The 20,207-nt window shown below is 30.3% G+C and overlaps 2 protein-coding genes across 3 annotated transcripts; both read left to right on the top strand.

Moving 5' to 3' along the window:
• The first annotated feature begins 4,416 nt into the window (after positions 1 to 4,416).
• On the top strand, positions 4,417 to 18,359 carry LOC148227226 (adenylate cyclase type 9-like). 2 transcript variants are annotated; one of them, XM_088201209.1, is made up of 7 exons: positions 4,417 to 4,705; positions 6,660 to 7,669; positions 7,731 to 8,315; positions 8,427 to 8,827; positions 8,900 to 9,085; positions 12,453 to 12,597; positions 18,263 to 18,359. In XM_088201209.1, the coding sequence occupies exons 1-7, from the start codon at positions 4,512 to 4,514 to the stop codon at positions 18,301 to 18,303; spliced, it is 2,562 nt and encodes an 853-aa protein (XP_088057335.1). In that variant the 5' UTR covers positions 4,417 to 4,511; the 3' UTR covers positions 18,304 to 18,359. The 2 variants fall into 2 exon arrangements, with proteins under 2 accessions (XP_088057335.1, XP_088057336.1); XM_088201210.1 differs by having other exon boundaries at positions 18,266 to 18,359.
• On the top strand, positions 12,604 to 17,375 carry LOC148227227 (adenylate cyclase type 9-like). The gene has a single exon (XM_088201211.1). It carries the CDS (start codon positions 12,714 to 12,716, stop codon positions 14,379 to 14,381), a length of 1,668 nt encoding a protein of 555 aa, XP_088057337.1. The 5' UTR covers positions 12,604 to 12,713; the 3' UTR covers positions 14,382 to 17,375.
• Positions 18,360 to 20,207: the final 1,848 nt, after the last annotated feature.

Consider the following 20,207-nt stretch of genomic DNA (forward strand, 5'->3'; position numbering starts at 1 on the left):
TCTCCGTCGCCGCTCTGTCGTTATTCCCGCTTCGTTCGTCTTTCTGAATACCTTCGCGTCCTACATACAATTCATTAGATTCGTTGAGAGCTATTTATTCACTGTTCTGACCCACGCTCGCTCGCACCTAACCTGTCCAGCATGTGAGTTGCAAACGAGATATTTTAAGATATTTAAGATATTTTCAAATAAATAATTTACATACTACATAAATGTTAAAATATTTTTTGATTCAAATGATCGTCCTATATTTCCATTCTGATCGTATATTATTTTTATTCTAACCATTTGATATTTATTCTGAACTTGAATAATATTATGACTTCGATATAACATAATAATATAATTATGACGCCTAAAAATAATATTTTATAAGTAGTTAAATTTTCAGAAAAGAAATATACGTAACTCGGCGTTGAAAATTTTCAATTTTTTTTACTTTCTGTAGATTGCCAACATCAATAAATATAAATTAACACTTCTGCTTATACTTGTATGCTAACCCAATAAGGCAAGATGTACAAATATTAAATCATGATAATGATATTCATAAATTCAAAGGATGACAGTTCTATTTTTAAACCGACATACATATGCATGGATCATAAAACCAAAATATTTGGGCATGTCATTTGTGTGCTAATTATCAAAATATCACGAAGGCCTCATGAGTGTGCTATAAGAAAAGTATCTACTATAATAGCTACAAATCAGTTATATTAATTACAATAAATTAAAAAAAGCTGAACTGTCACAACTAAATTCAATTCGATGACGTAATAGCTCCATTATAGGTGAACGTTAGCTTTTTATTTATGTATTAAAAAATACGAACGTTGTGACCTCAGTTCGCCTGAAAAAGTTTCGACACAACGCAGATCCAAAGTCATAAAATCACGATAATCATTTTCGCGCTTCAAAATAAGAGCGAGATGATTCACTGCTTTCCGATTATAATACCCCCTCGGACGGCGCTAACTATTGAAAACAGTACACGTACAGTTTAGCGCCGCTAGCGCGAGCGTTGGCGCGTTTTTATTTTGGTCAGCTGATAAAAACAATGTTAGCGCTTACAGAAAAATATATAATTACAAAGTGTAGAGAGGAGAAGTGAATAATTGTGTAAAATGATATGTTTGTGAACAAAATTTAGTGAATCAAAAAGACGGATGTCTTATCGTTCGTCGTTTGTTATTGACTTGATAAAGGCAATATTTAGAGCCATGTCGTGCGTGCCGTTAATTGCAAAATCAATGACCGATGCAATTAAAAATATTACACGTGATAAACGCTACTTAGTATAACTACGTTCCGGTGGTGCTAATTGTATTTTTAAGTAATAAAAATATTAATATATCCAATTTGAGCAAGGTAATACTTTCATTTAATGTTATTTTTGTATGGCAGTTACAAAAAAATATAAAATAATAAAGTTCGGATTTTATTTGTTGATATCAATATAGTTATTTTGAGTACTGACTAATAAATACATATGAATCGGTATGCGGAAACTGTATGAAAGCATTGAATCGTTTTGTTTACTTTAAAACATTCCACTTGTACAGCTGATTTTGAAAATTAGATAAAATTATAAGTTAAAATTAATTATGCAGTACGGAATTGCTGTGATTTGAAAATAAAATTCTAAGTTTGTTCTTTTTAATAATATAAAACAGTTATAACATGTACATAATATGTATAAAGTTTTCGTAAGTAACGACAACAATTTTTCATTATTTACTATCCAAAATTAAATTTTCTACAATAATATTATAATACCATTGTTTAATTTACCTTTTTATATGTATTAAATTTGCTTTGTCAATTAAATTAAATTTATAATTTAATAAAATCAGATGACTATTATATAATTTATATTATGTTGATACGTTGCGGTGAAATTCGATATCAAAAGAGTCCACTCGATTTTTTTCTGGTTTTTCATAATCACGTTGCAAGTTACGTGATACGGCTATTTTATAAACAAAGAAAAATTAATTAAAGAAATCGTAAGGTTTCATTTTGAAAAGATGTTTTTTTAATAAATTATTAATTAATATCCAAAACTTGTTCGGACGACATTACACAATGTAATCATTAAAAACAGTTAGCTCGTGATTCATGAAACTTTCCAGTCAAAAACGAAAACGAAATCGATTTTATGTAACGCAAACATAACATTGACTAGACGTTATACGTTATTTTATATAACCTTTTAAAACAAATACAAGTGCAGAAAAAAACTAATAAAGCATGCGATGGGAAGTAGTGTCAATGCTAAAATTGTGCAATGAGTCATAAATATTAAACTGTGTATTGTCTATTGTGCAATTAAACAAATATAAAAAATATTGAATACTATTACTAAGGTAACTTTTTATGTAAATTTTTTTTTTTTTTGCCACAATGACAAAATAACTTTTAATTTGAAATATGCATAAATATTGCCATTTCGTAACGTATTATTTAAACATAATTGTTTTAAATGAATGAAATAAAAATTTAGAGTAAAACATACAAAATAAATACACATTAAGATTGAATCCGTGTCGGCTTATGTTTTGTGTGGATTTGCATATGTATAAATATGTTAATATTATTGAATTGATTAAAATTAAACATTTGCGTCTTGAAACAACAATTACCTAAACGTAACCCGAACTTCAAAAAAAATTTCGTTGAACGATAATAAAGGGTGGGCTTTTCCAAGATTTTGTTTCGTTCAACGAACGATTCTGTGAACTTCTGTAATATTTCCAGAATAGAGAATATTTAATTCCCCGTTCTGTAGCCATAATAGACACCGCCGATAAACATGTTTCTCACAAATGTTTTTCGAATGCGTAAAACCATGTTTTTTTTTAGGAAGAAAAGTCTCATTGTCATAAATGATCGTGGATTTTGGAGCGGCACTAGTCACTCGGGTACATTGAGTTTCATTCTAAGATTTTTTAAATTTCATTCGAGATAGTAGAAACGAATATTTGATTAGTTATTCAAATATTCGTATAGTTTAAAATCAGAGGAATAATTCAAATATTCAATTGAAACCCCTATTTGTTTTCCTTGCGGTTGCATTGCTGGGAATATACAATTGATTCCCACGGGCTAGACGTTCCCCACTTCACATCTAGAGCATCGACTATAAATACAGCAAATAAATTCGATGCGTTTTTGTCTTTTCGATAAGAGAAAAATATAATATTTTTTTAGTATTAAACGCATTTTGTCGCTATAATTAGCTATGTACATTTATATATTACAATATATAATATTTATATATTACATAATAGAAAAAAATTATGAGCAAAAATGTATAATACTACAAGTTATTTTATTATTAATCTAAAGAACTCAATTAGTATTTTTCTTAAAACTAACATTAATTTTCAAAGTAATGTATTCCCAAGAATGTGGAATTATTATTATCTATATATATAAAATAAATTTTGTTGACTAGTGTGTCTAGTGAGTATTATTATAATATTAACACAAGTATTAGGTGATTTTGCTTATCATGTGCGAAAATTCTCAAAAATTTTTTGCAAAAAATCATTGATTCACGTATGTTTTAATAGTATAAATTAATAAATTTAATAGTATTAAATGTGTATGAATTTATTTTTGAAAATTATTTCAATTTTAAAAGCAATTTAAATATTTTACTTTTAAAAATATGTTAAAGATGTTTCTACTTTCTATTATTTTTAAAATTGAAAAAATTCAGGGGCTCGGTGGTTTTAATCTTTTAAATAAAAATAATTATATTTCCGCGTAAAGCTGGTAATGGTACGAAATAAAGATGCCATTAAACTGAGAAAACAAGACGAATATATGTTACAGGCTATTACATTGCTAATGATATTTTAAGTCTATCTAAATATTTTTGGGACTCTCAGAATATTCTATATATGCTAAATAATTATAATATGATTTAATTATGTAATAATGAATGGGGAGAGGGTGACGGCCCAAATATGGTAATACGCGGGCAGCTATTATTCTATAATAATATAACCCTGTGTATTAATATTCTAATTTTTGTTACGTTTAATGATATTTACATAAAATAAAACCATTCATTTTCATAATCGGAAAGTGGTTGTAAAAATAACGTATGTGCAATTGATAAAATTTAGTTTAGTTGTTTTGTGTATATTTTTAAAACATTTTATAACTAATTATTATTGATAGTTATGTTTTTTTATTTTTCAGCTACATTATTGTTGAGAGAAAAAGTGTTTATTTATTTAATATGTAATCTGAAATAAAATTGCGATAGCGCCTCGTTACAATTTGGTAGGCGCGATAAAAATGCGCGTACGATTCGGGACGACCGCCAGCGCCGTATATTTATTTGCATCGGTTGCGTTTTGACAGCAGGCAGCGCGTTCGCGAACGTCTCGGGAGCCATTCGTTTGACAGCGCACGCTCGCGAGCGCGGGTGCGTGCGGCTGTCAGGAGCGGTGGCGGCGCGCGAACTAGACTCTGCCTGCGCGGGATGCGCCGCGATGCGAGGGGGCGGAGCGCCCGTCGCGGCCCTCCTCGCGCACCCCGAGCGCAGGCCATCGTGCTGCGGCTTCCAGGTGCCCGCGCCCTTCGACAGGGCCGCCCAGGACTCGTTCTTCAACCCCAAGTTTGACTCCGAGATACTCGAGGGCCAATACAAAGCCAGCTCCTTTCCGCAGATCAGACTTAGATTCAGGTGAGATTCTCATCGCTTTCGAACTCAACAGATGGTCGTGTTTTTTCCTTCATTTTTTATACGCGATGCAAATTTCATCCCTACTTTTTTTATTAATCCAAATATATCGACCTTTGCCCGTTTGTGATTCAATTTTCAACAAGCACTGTTTCAAAAATATCTACAATCATGTATTTTAAGTTGTACATATGGCCGTTAAATCAATTTTAGATTCAGTACTGTGCAAAAGTCTGACATCCAAAAAATATTGCAGTTTTAAAAACATAAATTTTATCATAGCCATATTGCTTAATTTAAAAAAACGTAACGAAATACTTTTTTCACTATTGATTATATTAAGTTCTTTTTTTTTCAGGTATATCCGATTTTAATCGAGTATCTAAGTAATTACATACAGATTTATTCTTCAACTTAATTTGAATGAACTGGTACAGCTGATTAATTTATTATTATTTGTTAAAATCATCGTTGGTATAAATTTAATATTCAGTTCTCTCCTTGTGCTTTTTATTTAATTTATTGAAGTATTCGGAAAGAGTATATGTATATTTTTGTGTCATCATAATATTGAATCGTGGTTAAACCATAGAGTATTTTCTTAGGCTCTTCATGAAAAATTTTACATAATTTATTATTTTATTGGGTTTATTATTTTTTTACGGTGAAGAAAGGGTCTAGTTTAATTCTGAATTTGTATATTTATTTGCGATTTCCACGAAAGTTTAGAACAGGTGTTCACAAGTGTGGCCTGCAAAAAAAAACTGTTATAAAGAATAAACATAAAAATACGTTATGATACAGATCATGCCAGATACGATAGTATAATTTATCCACAAAAAAATCTTGAGATCCTTTCAAATTTATATTTAACTTTCTATTTTATTATTTTATAATAATAGCTTCGTCATTTAGTATTTCAGTTGATATTGTTTATTAATATTTACTCATGTTTTTTTATTCCTAGTAATTTATAGTTGGTAATGCAGTTCTTGAAATTTTAATGATTCACCTCTTTCATTTTATGATTTGTTATTGCAAACAAAACTATATATGGGCGACGAAAAATGCGATAATTTTTACTTCTAGGAAAAGATTAGATTATATCACATATCCTTCCAAATATATTATTGAATAAACTTACATCATATTACAAGGAAAATATTCGATTACCTGACAAAATTTTGCACAACCAAAAAAAGATAAAGTATGTTGAAATACACGGAATCAATTTTTCAAACCAAATCAATGACATCTATCATAGAAAATTATTTTGTTTTTTCTCTTTCTGGCAAATCGTTTTGCAATTTTATTTTGCCTTTTTAAACAATTTTTAAATGACCTAATTTCAACTCTTGCCTTTAAAAAACCATTTAATATGGAATATAATGGTTCTATTGGTAATATTAATGTTTAAATATTTAAAATGTTAATAAAGATATAAATATATTATCATCTTTGAAATAAACAACTGATCAGGAAGTAGGTCTAGGTGCAATATCATAAATTTTCCAATGAATATAATCAGCGTGTTTATTTTATAAATCGTAATAAAAAACAAAAGTTACTTCATCTATTCAATAACAAAATAAAATTTATATTCACACTTATATAATACATCCGATTGAATGCCAACATTTATCATAGATTATTTCATATATTATAGCACAATAAAAACTCATTATTGGATAAAATTTTATCTTAGTTCAATTAAAAACATTTAACCCATGAACTAAATATAATAAATCTATTTATATTATAATAATAACATTGAACTCTTATGCGTTTCTATGTCAGAGCTATTTCATTTAATGAGGTTGATATAAATCAGTGTCATAGATTTTATTTCACAGTGGTCGGCATATGTTTTAAAATTATATAAAAAATTAAGCATAAAAGTTCTATGCATATGATTTTTCTCCAATATATAATAATAAATTGTTTTATTTCTTTTCAGATACGCATTGGTATACATCTTAGCTTTATCTCTAGCCTGGTTTTTATACTTCCTACTCTTTGGATTAAATGCGAATATATCAAAATGGCCAATACTATGTGCGATATTCTTCGGAGTATTTATATTGACGTTCTTCGTATTGTTAGTTACCTTCACGGATTTTTACCGATCGCACATGTACATTGTATCGTTAATGATAGCGATGATCCTCTTCTCGATGAGTCTTCTTCTCATAGGACTATTTCCTTACAAGACTTTCAAAGACGTACACTGCATCGGAGACATCAACAAAGCCACTCATTTTATAATATGCACCGAAATCATACTCGTCGTTTACACAATGGTTCCGATGCCGCTGTACCTGTGCACGGCTTTAAACTGCTGTTATTCGATAGCGTTCGAGCTGATGGGCTTTTACGTACAAAACGACAGGACTGAAATGCACTACTCCGGACTAGCTGTTAGAATTTTACTACATATTTGTGTTCATATAATTGGCCTACATATTATGTTAATGACAATCGTGCGCATGAGAGGTACGTTTATGAAAATCGGACAGAGCTTATTAGTTAGACGTCAGCTTGAACTCGAGAAGATATTAAAAGAAAAGATGATACATTCCGTGATGCCACCTAAGGTTGCCGATTGGTTAATGTCCGAAACTGGCATAGATTCGGAGAGCAGCCTGAAGAGAAACAACAGCTTATATCCTCGGAATTCTAATCCTGGTGCGTCAGATTTGAAATCGTTATTCAGACCTTTCAACATGCACTGCATGGATAACGTCAGTATCTTGTTCGCTGACATTGTCGGTTTTACAAAGATGTCCAGTAATAAAACTGCCGAAGAACTGGTGAACATATTAAACGACCTATTCGAACGCTTCGACGATCTGTGCGAAAAGAATAATTGCGAAAAGATATCTACTTTGGGAGATTGTTATTACTGCGTTTCCGGATGTCCAGAACCTCGACCTGATCATGCTAAATGCTGCGTTGAAATGGGACTTGGTAATTATAGTTTTATATTTCTTTTGTTATAGCATATGGTATTTATAGATGTTTTTTATAGGTATGATCGATGCTATTAAACGTTTCGATGAACAACGCAGCGGAGGTGTCAACATGAGAGTAGGTGTTCACACAGGAACTGTGCTATGTGGAATCGTCGGCACAAAACGATTTAAATTCGACGTATGGAGCAACGACGTCACTTTAGCGAACAAAATGGAATCTACGGGAAAACCGGGTCGCGTCCACATCTCAGAAGAAACGGGTCGATTCTTAACTGATTACATACTGGAAGAAGGCGATGACGTGTTCGGCCATAAGACGTTTTTCATTGAAGGGCGTCAAACTCGTTCAGATCACGCCACCGCCTCCATGCCTTTGAAGTTGATCATATCTCCACCTAATGCGAGCGACGCTGTATCTCCAATTTTCAATCATATACACATATCAGTTCTGACTAACGAAAAACTGGATAATCCATCACTCGACCAACTTTCGCACAATCCGAATCATCTATCACCGAATTCGTTTAATATGAAAATGAAAGCAAATTCTCTTCCGAGCATCTTGGATTCGGATCACGAAGATGAAAAGTCAAACGGAAAGCAAACAAACGATGAATCTTCAAAGAGTCCTACTTCAATAGGTATGTTACTGATTATTATTATAAATGAAATATTTAATATTACATAAAAATATAATTTTGCAATAATACATATAAGTAAATATATATCTAAGGTATCTCACACTTTTTTAGGAAGCTACGGTAAATACACTAGCAAGTTGAAGAATTGGAAAGTACCGAAGTTCCTCAGAAAGACCGGCCTGTCCAGCGAAAACGTCAAGATTGAAGATTTAAACAGCGGCAAAGACAGCAACAACGGTATCGAGAGTGCGATCAACGCCGATAACGCTGTAATGTCGCAGAACGGATATCAACAAGTTCCGATCGTAATCGAAACCACAGACACAACCACACAAGTCACCTACAATCGACTGAGTGTGGATCAAAACTCTCAGAGAAACTCGACCATATCCGCTTACGATAGCGACATGCTAGATATTAAATCGTACATTAGTCAGTCGCGTAGTGACGTATCGCCGTTCGCTAGAAGCAGTAGTTATAGATCGCAGTATGGACGAACTAGTCATTTTGAAGTAAATTGCAGTTTTAGATTTATGCTGTAATAATACAGGGATGAAAATCATTTTGTAATGCTTTCCTTTTAGGAAGTCCATACGGGTAGAGCTCGCAGTTCCACCATTGGACAGTTGCAAGATTTACCGATTCATCATCAAATAGGCTTGCCGTCTCATCTACATGCGGAAGATCAGATTAGTTTGTGCCCTTCGGTGAATAGCCGAAAGGATTCAGGAATTAGAAGTAATAGTAGACGATCCAGTATCCAACAACAGGTATAAATTACACATATCATTTTGCATGTTCTATACTGCGCTCCGTAATGAGTATACCTTTTATTTTTACTTCTAAATTACTACCCTGCTTCGCCTGCTTTTTGTTCCTAGTAAACTTTTATCGAAATATTGCGACGAAGCGAGAAAAGCATTCATCCCTTAACTTATTTGGATCTTTAGCAAATTAGTAATAAAAGTCGCTTAAAGCGAAAAGCACTCTCTTTTAAATGTACCAGTCAGGATTGTTTCCTCAGACCTATGATGCTCAACATCATCAAAGGCCTACCAACATTGAGAGATAGTTTTTACCGTGATAATCCTTAGATTTAATATTATTTAAGAACTCAATTCAATTTTTTCAATAGAGTAAATAAATGTGTCACAACTGCAATCATGTTTTCAATCAACTTAAATTTATTGGTGTATTTCTCGTTTTTGAAGTCGTACATTGTATATACTTAAGAAAAATATTTACAAAGAAACTGAATATTTTAAAACGCAATCAAAATAAAATAAAAAAATGCTGGTCTCGATGATTAATTGATAGATTGAAATGCATTGATTTTGCTCCCACGAAAAACTATGCGTTAAACTAAGAAAAAAATGCATATGTAAATTTATTATATTTAAATTTAGACTTAAATAAAAGGTTAATTTTTCAGTCTTTCCTGTTATTGTGAGTCAGATTTATTCTAAAAAAATATTTATTTATTTATATACAATTATATTTTCATTAAAAATGCACATTTTCAAACTTCCTAGTACCAAAGCAGAAACTTTACATTTCCTGCAAGAACCTGTTTTGTGGCGTTCATGGGGTGCTCACTGTTCTGAGCAACGCTCACTCGCTGCCGCTCGTTTGCACCTAACATTTTAAAATTAAAACAGTTTAGATGCGAACGAACGGCTGCAAGTGAGCGTTGAAAATGAACGAATTACGAATCTACTCAAAAATAAATTTTTATGGAATAATTTTGCCCACAATAACAGGAAAGTACCGAAAACTTTCTTTTAAAATATTGTATTTAAACCAAATTTTGCTATTTAACCCAAACTTAACCTAACAATTTAACTATTATACCGATATTATATTCGCTTAGGTTTGGGTTTGAACAGTAAATAGACATTTCTCAACTGTTAAATTTGATGTGGCGCCGTGATAATAAACGTGTACCAAATAAAATCAGTGCATTTTGTCAACTAATTCTCAAAACCAGATTTTTTCTATTTATTTAGTTTAAAATGTTCAGTTTCCTTGTAAATATATTTTTGTAAACTAGAAATAAAACAAATTTTCTGATTTTAATTTTGCTTATATGCGACCCACAGATGTAAAAATACTGATAAAATAATTTTAACATATGTACTAATTAGAGTCTCCAATTACTCGAACCATCAACTACTCGAGTATCGAATATTAAGATTTTAAAATACTCGAGTACTCGAGTACTTTCGAGTATTTACCAAATGTACCAAAATAGCTATTATTCAAATTTGCACATATAAATAAATTTATAAAATACTTAGTATGTTAATTTTTACAATTATTTTAACTTCACGAACATACTTTTTAAAAACAATAATGCAAAAAGTGTCTCGAATTTAATATTACTGCTAACCTTTGGTTTTATTATTCCCGTTATGGAAAAAACCCTTTCCGTTGCTGTTGATGTTGGTCTTATTGTCATTAACGCGTTGGATAAGGCTTCTAATTTATATCTGTTCGCTTTTTATAGATATAAAATTTTTTGAACTCTCTTTTTATGTTTTCTTCTTTCATTCCCTTCTCTGCTTTTCTCTTATTTCCTTCAACTATTGACAAAATAGCATTTTGTAATTTTTCTTGAATAGATTTTTTTTCTTAACAATATACAATATTCTACTCCTTCTGATTAATGCGAAGAATTTAAATCTATATCCTTCGAAGATGTATTTGGGTAAATCCCTTTCACTCTAGAGCTAAACGGTTCGCAAAGAACTGACTTTACTTTAAATGCCTTTAAAACACACAATTGTTTTGATTTATATTTTAAGCTGAGGGATCAGTATAAACAATTTACAACACTTTACGCTACAACTGCATAGTCATAAAACCTAAAAATTTTTTTTTTGATATTTCATATTGTTCATTGCCATAAATTAGATAAGTCGGGACTGTCGAACAGAAAACACAAAAGAAATTTCTCCGTCGTACCCACTAACATAGCCGACGACCGGAACTATGCAACTATGGGACTATGAAAAAATTATACCTGATAGTAACCGCTCTAACTCGGGACTTCGGGCATAAACGCCAAATAAAAGCAAGACGTTAACCTTTACCGGACCGAGTTAAAATTATTTTTGTTCCTGAAATATTTCAAAATTTTTTAATTTCGAGTATTAATCGAGTAATTTTCAAAATACTCGATTATCAAGTACTAGAAAAATAGACAAGTATACTCGAGTATCGAGTACTCGATTACTCGAATTGGAGACTCTAGTACCAATACAAGTCAAAACATTTGATATTTTTTGTTTTTAATACCTTTTAATTCATAAGTTACCATATTTTTATGTTATAACCCACGAAATAGCTGTTTTCACACATGCAATGAATAAATGACCCATTGGTTGGTGCACATGCATACGAGCACAGATATAATAAAACAAATTACTTCATTATATCTGTGCTCGTATACATGGGCAAACGCAGCAGTGGCCGGTATAAAATCGACCAGTACCAAAATAAATGTTTTGAAGTAAAATACTGAATCTATACTATATTATTTTAATTTAGATAATTATCTAAGTAACTATTAAATATTTTTTTTCAAATTGCAATAATATTTAAAATCGCTATTGTTCCATATATGAGTATTTAAGTAAGACAAACAAAACAGAATTATAATATACATTCCTCAGTTATTATTATAATACATATTTAATTCATGAAATCATCAGCATCAGTAACATTCAATTCTTGTATCCGTAGAGCACTATCAATTATATGTAATAGTGAAACGCTTGGAATCCAATCGTAACAAGAGACGCGTGCAGCATAGAATGGTCCAAATTATCGTCCAAAGTTACACCACTATTGATCTATGTCCCCATATATTTGGACTATCTCGCTTACGGTATATTTTTAGAAAGAAATGTAAAGAGATGAAAAAGACGTGGAGTTTTATTTAATTGCAACTTCTGCCTGATCAGTAGTGCAGTGGTGATTTTATATAAGACGAAGGAATACTTTGTTAAGAAGATATTACATTTAATTCAGAATACTTATATCTTATCTTTACTATTACTATTTCATATTCTAATATATTTTAGAGTGAATTTATTGATTAAAATTATATATATATAATTTAATATTAATTTTCAGATATACATGGTAAGCCAAACCGCTCTAGGAGCATCTCAAGATCTTCAACGACGTGTATCTGGTTATTACACATCCAGCCAGTCGAGTTTAGCAAGACCGTCGTTAAGCACCAATCCACAGCCATATACTTGCCACCATAAATTACGTAAGCAATCTGATCTTGAACTCATTAGATGCGTGCAAGACAACGTACGATCTCGATCCAGTTACTTTGTTAAACCACCTCTGTCGCCATACACACTGTTCTTCAAATCTCAAGACATGGAAAAGGAGTACAGAGACACCGCCCACCGGAACAGTGAAAAGGAGTACGATTACCCGCCGACTCTTGCCAGTTCGCACTTTAATACTTATTTAGATATAATTATATCGGCAGTTATATTTTTAATTGTTTCCATATCGTTATTTTTGCTATACGAACCGACCGGTTTTTGGATTGCTGCTTTTGTGTTTTTCACATTGCTAGAATTGACCGGTATCGGGATGTGTATTCATAAGCAGTGGACTTTATCTCGTTCTTACGCCGCTCAATCTAGAGATAGGGACTCTCGGCTAGATAATATATTATATCACATAACCGATTGGTATCCATGGCATATTTTCGGAGCCGTATTACTCTGTTTGCCCGTTTTATCAGTGTTGATAAATTTCTCTTGTACTAATTCCAGTTTCAAGATCAACAACTTAGATCAGTCTTATTATATCTATCTAATGGCTATAAGTTTGATACATTTTTGTAACTTCACGCAAATCAATCTGTGGGTTAAAAATTTTCTAGTGACACTATCGGCTTTTATATTTATATTTCTGGCCGTTTTATACTGTCCGTTTAGAAGCGAATTTTTTATGCAAAATCAGTACAATCACGCTAAAGAAATCGGCTTTCAAAACGTATTATTAAAAACTATTTTAACTTCCAATCAAATGAACGAATCCAGTAAAATTTCTAACCAAAGCGAAGGTTATTTTCAGTCGAGCGTAACTGATGCCTTCAAAGACAATATTTTACAAAATTTAACTGATATTTCGAATAATACCGATCTAAATGTATCGAACGATACTAATCCACAATACGATACGGCACTAAAAGACTTTTGCCAGTATAACAACGAGCTGTATCTCGTAATATTATTTTTCCTAATTCTCATATGGTTCCTAAATAGAGAATTCGAAATCAGTTATAGAATGAGCTTTTACGGTAACATTGTAGCTAATAAAGATAAGATCCGAGTTCAAAACATGCGCAATCAAGCCGATTGGTTGTTGCATAATATAATACCCCGTCACGTCGCTGATCAATTAAAAAGTACTGCAAAATATTCGGAAAATCATAAGAGCGTCGGTATAATATTTGCGAGTATCGTTAATTTCAATGAAATGTACGACGAATCGTATCAAGGAGGTAAAGAGTATCTTAGAGTGTTAAACGAGTTAATAGCTGATTTTGACGAGCTTTTAGATCATCCCGAGTTTGAAGATATTGATAAGATTAAAACGATTGGTAGTACTTTTATGGCAGCGAGTGGCTTGAATCCGCAAATCAGGCAGGAGAATTCCGATCCATATGCTCATCTGTACGGCTTGATGGATTTCGCTATGGCCATGCAACGGGTTGTGTACGAATTTAACAGGGATCTCATAGAGTTTAATCTTATTTTAAGGGTCGGTTACAACTTTGGCGACGTGACCGCTGGGGTTATCGGCACTTCTAAATTGTTTTATGATATTTGGGGAGACGCAGTGAACATAGCCAGTCGGATGGATTCAACCGGAGTCAACGGTAGAATCCAAGTGGGCGAAGCGTGTATTCCCGTGCTGGATAAGAAGTTTGATTTCGAACCGAGGGGTAGCGTTTACGTTAAGGGCAAAGATAACATGAACGTGTATCTGTTGCTTCGGAAAAAGCCCGATGAAGACGTCAACCTTTGAACCAGTTCTGAATGATATTTTTTAATATTATCGCCACCCTGTCATTTTATACTCGCTTTGACATCAAAAATTCTAAGGTAGATAATTAATGTAAAATTAAATCTTGCTACGTTGCAACCAAAAATAAATGTTTTATATGTAAAAATAATAAATTCGTATATACATATAATATGTACGAGAATGAATGTATGTAAATATATACATAGTAATTTAATGTGATTGAGTATGTTAATATATATATGTATGTATATCAAAAAATATTTTCAGCTTCAATTTACAATAGTGTGGATATTTTTAATACGTATTACTCACATTTACAATTTTTATATTGCTTTAACTAACTTTTTAATCATGACTCAACGGTTTATTTGTGTAAAATCAATTTTAATTTGTTGTATATTGGAGTACTCGAAAGTTTCGAAAATTATTTTTGAAAAAATATAAAGAGTGCACTTTTAAATCCGAAATTTATAATTCTGTTGAACAGCAATATCTGCTAAATGCCACCCTTTAAATTTTTGCTTCAATCATTGGAATAAAAAATTCACAAGAACTAAAGCGAAGGCATAGTTACTACTTTAATTGACTCAAGATTTTATTCTTCAGTGAAAAGATGTGGAATAAATTTTGTAGCACCTATTTTATCCTCATTCTGATTTAGAAACTTTTGTATATCTCTTTATATTCAACTCAAATATTATCATCATAAATCCTGTTTTTAATTTATTATTATTACAATTTTGAAATAGGAACAATTTAATCACTTTATGCCTCAAAATTATTTGTATCACTAGAGTTTTTATTATCATTTTTAATTTACAAATTAAAAAAATAGTGTTATAATATTACATATGAATTAAAATACCATTGAAGATGCTTTTCTAGTACCAAAAATATATAAAAACTCAATTTTATATCATTTGATAAAATTTATTGTATACTGTTTAGACTGTGCGCATGATTGATTTTTTAATTATGTTTTAATCTAAATTTTTTGTGGCTTTAATATTATATTTCATATTAAAAGTTCCTATTGGTATGTCTAACACAGGATAATAATTTTTAGCGATTTGTAGACAAAGTGTCACGTATGTTGTATGTATATATATATTTTATATATTGCATGGTTTGTAAAATGTGAAATTTTGTACCTTAAATTATTATGTAATATATTTAGAATTAAATTTAATATGTCGTAGAATTTTCTTCCTTTTTATATAATAAAAAATAATAAACAAACATGTAAAAAACCGTTTATTATAACAGAGATTCAATTCAGTCTCTGTAGATCTAATCTGCGATCCTTTTTTTATATACATATATTTTAGATTAATTTTCTGTTTTTTAAGTGCCTTAAAACACGTTAGTGTTTCTTTAAAAATATTGACTTTTTAAGATAATACAGTATATCTTCAATTCCGATTGTCTTCGAGGGACCATCTACTAAAGTATTTCGAAAAGGAAAAGTTTTTTTAGTAGATACCAAAAATATTAAAACTTTTCTTATAGGTTAATAATTTTAAACTTTTATAAATAAATAATCTTGTAATTTATAAGAATTAATCCAATCTCTCCTTTCTTAACTTATTATTGTTTTCATCAACGTTAATCCTCATTCCATTTTAACACCTTAAATTGTTGATTTTTTTATAACTGTTGTTATTGTTTTTTATTAATATTAATTTCATTAATCATATACATTCCTATGATTTTTATCTACAATACCTTGAAAATAATAATATACCATAGCATTGATATTTTACCAACGACTCTTTAATATTCTCTAATACAATACATATTGCAATTCTGAATCTCATATTTATCATGTTTTTAACGTTTCTTGTAAAGCTTAAAACGCTGTAATTAAAATAAAATTTTTGAATTCGTAAAAAGTCTTAAGAAATGATTTTTTTATAATATAACGTCTCGGTCTGAATGGCCATCTTCAGGGTTTTAGACAGTGATATATTTGGACTGTATTCAAAGTGCATTAAGCGAATGTAATATCAGATTCTAATAAAGATTATTTTCATTAAATGTAACAATTATATTAAATTTGCAAACTTGCCGTTTTCATATTAAGATACATAATGCACATAAACATCTTCAATCCGCAAACTTGGAAATACAGGGTATGCTACGTATACGGCAGTATCGACTTAACATTTATCTAAAGATGTTGGATTGACAAGTAACGCCGTTTAGTATTGGATTTGCGATGTTTTGGTGTAAATAAATCAAATTTTATATAGGTCGGAAATAAAATTGTGCATGCCTATTTTTATTTTACCGACAATCATAATTTGAAAACTAAATCTAACTAATTCAGAAACATATGTTAAATGTATTATACCTTTCTATAAGATTATGATGGGTTTAAAAAAGATATTTGTTGTTTTAGTGTAAATAATTGTGTAGTTATTTATGAATATTGTAAAATAAATTGTATTATTGTCAAATATCTGAAACAAAAAATGAAAATCACATATACTGTGAAAAATTGTGTCTTGTCTTGAGTAATGCAAAAAAAAAATAGAAGTGTCAAAAGTGAGATATTAATATGTATTATATTTGTATGCGTGTATTAAGAATTACACAGTTTTACCCATAACTTAGTAATGTTATTATAAACCTTAATAATTGAACAGTATTTTGAATGTGTACTGATGTTTTCCAAAATTGTAGACTTTTCGGTATTATATTTTTTGTTGTTTTAGAACATAATAAGGTGTTTATTATATATACAAAATTTTACATATACACACATTTTATAAATTACAGTTATATTCTGCTAATGAAATTATTAAATGTAATGACGAATAATAACGATTAACAATAACAACAATATAAATATTTGACGAAAAGCGTTTTATCAACGGCGTGTCAATTTTTATATATATACACGTTTTTTTAATACTCACAGTGAATCAGTTCTCTATGTATTTATGTAAAATAATTTATATGTTCAATGTAAAAATACATTTTTAAACGTGACTGGTCTTTTTTATATCTCCTTGTTTTAGAAACACCGAAACAATAGCAATAGCGCTGGCTTTGAAGAAAAGCTTATTTGATGAAAATTACGCTTTTATATTTTCTGGGTAAGAAAAAATAATGGAGTGCAGATGTTCAAAAAATAAGTATTACCAATCATAAATCGATATGCTTGGGCTTTCCTACTCATATATTTCCATCGGATGTTTTGGTGGAAGTGAATTTTTCTATGGCAGCGCTCGAGAAAATAGATCAATCCATTTCATCTCTGGCACTTTGTGGAGAAACGAATATTTTTTGTCTAAAAATAGCTTATATATTGTGCATTGCGTCTGGTGTTGCATTAGTGTGATTTAAGTTTCACTACCTGAAGAATCAGTTTACCACTGGCCATTTATTCGTTATTTTTCCGTTCACAATAAATCCCTTTTACTGTTAACTGCCCTAGAAAGTAATATAAGTACGTCAATGATTCATTTCCTTTCGGCCAGTCCACTAAAACGCCGTTTTTACTGCACGTGCATTGGTCTTTTGTTGGTCACCACTAATTTAGTCGGAACCGCCCTAAAAATAACTTTAAAAAACATTCGCTCGGATTAATATATTAATAGTGAAAATTCGAAAAAAATATGAATCGCTTAGGTATTATTAGATATTAATTGCTGTATAGTACCACTTCTTAAACGGTTATGTATTATTTTATTGACGATTACTATGGATCATAGTTACACAAATATACCAAAGTTGTATTATTAAATTAGGAATTATCATATTTAATTTAGTCTTGAACCATTTTCCTCTTATTCTCGCAAAATTTTCCACTAGGTGTCGCCACCGTCGCCAACCCCATACCAAAGGGTATATTTTTATTTTTATTGAAATGTCAGCAGGGTCGCAGTCTAATGTTTACATTCGAACCGTTCGCTAACCAGAAGCAAAACACAAGGGTTTTCCATGAGCCTGGCCCATCCTGACCCTATTGAGGTGAGTTTCTACACTTGACATTGATTTGTACACTCTAAAGAGCCACAAAGAAAGTTTATTTTCCGATATTGCGAAATGCGTAAAAGCGTTTTTCTTATGTGGCGTGCCCAGTAAGGGTTGTTCCTATATAATTATCACACATGAACGTGTACGTGAATTTAATGGTATTTTTATAAAATAATTCAGAGTAGATACTTTGTATTATATAATTGTGTATTATTATTGTTAACAATTAGATAAGCTTCTTGAACTATAAACTCATTTACGCATTTTCAGTTTGTACTTGTTAATAAATCAAATTAAAAAAATACGTATATGATACATGTATTAAAAATATTAGTGTAATCTTTGACATTATTTATAATAATATAATCAAACCATTATTTTTTATTATATTTATAATAATTAAAATTAATCGTTTTTTACACATATATATATAATTGTAGTTTGCGATAATTTTATATGAATGATATCTTTAACCCATTATTACACTATAAAAAAACGTTTAATTCTGCGTTTATCGGATTCGTCGTAATTATAATATTATAAAATTTTACTGAAGCTATAGATATCGCATAACCTGATGTTTTTTTTATGTTTGACAAGTGTGTGTATGTAGCTATTTACAAAACAACAAGACATTACATACAAAATTTTTCTTTTAATTTTTAGTTTAAATTAAAAATGATCAAATCAAAAATGCATTCTATCAATATAAATAATCGTTTCAATATTAACTGTCCTTTATAAATAGTTAATAAGTGCAATTTTATTTATATGCTGTACTTATTTATTGGCTTAAAAAAAGATATTTAGAATATGTGGTGTTTTTAATAAATCGGTATAACACAAATAACAATACACACACACATCTGAAATTGTGCCACACCGTTCAGATTCAATAACGGATTTCCGAAACGTAATCGCGTACGATTTAAAATTTCGCCACCGCAACGAAAGCCAGATAACGCTAAGTGTATTTGTTTTACTTGCAATACAAATATGCATCAAGTAACAGTAATAAATATTTTTACACTGCACAGATTTCAATTACTGTGATATTTTGCAGACTTATTATAGATTTCTATATTATTAATATTATTTTTATTTATAAATAAAGTGAATACTCCTAATTTATTGTAGATTGGGCTAACGCTAGTACGTTGCACGGGAATTTTACTATAAATAAATATATATAGAAAAAATAAAAACATTCTGTTTAAAAGTTCATTTCAACTACAAATTTTTTTACATTTACTTTTATTTTAACATTTAACTAAACACCCAGATCCATGTGGAACGTTATAATAACTTTTTTTTTATATTTACAACAATATTATTCTTACACATCATAAAGTCTGTTTTTAAAAAAATAAATAAAATTTGGGCAGTTTTAAAAATTATCATAATTTTTATATGCTCTCTACTATTCTACAAATGTTCTTTCTGTTGATCTTAACGAATCCAATTCTACTTATATTATAAATAGATATGTTTTTCTCATAACATATGCCACGCGTAAACATGCCACTTCATTGTAGGAAATATTGATTTTTTTATCTGACGTATCACAATCAATGGCGCTGATGGTTAGCAAGAAGAGTACTCGATATTAACGAACGTCTCACGAGTACTTGACCTCGCTGACACCACACACTGACTTTTGCATATGATTAAACTCAAATAGTAATGAAAAATAATGAGTTTGCACTTGATATTTTATATCATAGACACATTTTTATATTATAGTATAAAAAATATTATATCATCATGAATAAATTATTTAATCAAAGGTCACAATTTTATGGTGTATGTTTTTCAATTAATATTCCCGGCGCGCTAATTAAT

Source organism: Plectrocnemia conspersa, unplaced genomic scaffold (genome assembly GCF_051122295.1).
Source record: "Plectrocnemia conspersa isolate PC_06_02 unplaced genomic scaffold, ASM5112229v1 ptg000013l, whole genome shotgun sequence".
NCBI lineage: Eukaryota > Metazoa > Arthropoda > Insecta > Trichoptera > Polycentropodidae > Plectrocnemia > Plectrocnemia conspersa.

What these genes read in the sequence shown, in the direction of transcription:
- LOC148227226 (XM_088201209.1), top strand. Translation starts at nt 4,512, where the DNA reads ATGCGAGGGGGCGGAGCGCCCGTCGCGGCCCTCCTCGCGCACCCCGAG. An exon ending in CAGATCAGACTTAGATTCAG is followed by an intron (nt 4,706 to 6,659) that starts GTGAGATTCTCA and finishes ATTTCTTTTCAG; the next exon opens with ATACGCATTGGTATACATCT. An exon ending in CTGCGTTGAAATGGGACTTG is followed by an intron (nt 7,670 to 7,730) that starts GTAATTATAGTT and finishes TGTTTTTTATAG; the next exon opens with GTATGATCGATGCTATTAAA.
- LOC148227227 (XM_088201211.1), top strand. Translation starts at nt 12,714, where the DNA reads ATGGAAAAGGAGTACAGAGACACCGCCCACCGGAACAGTGAAAAGGAG.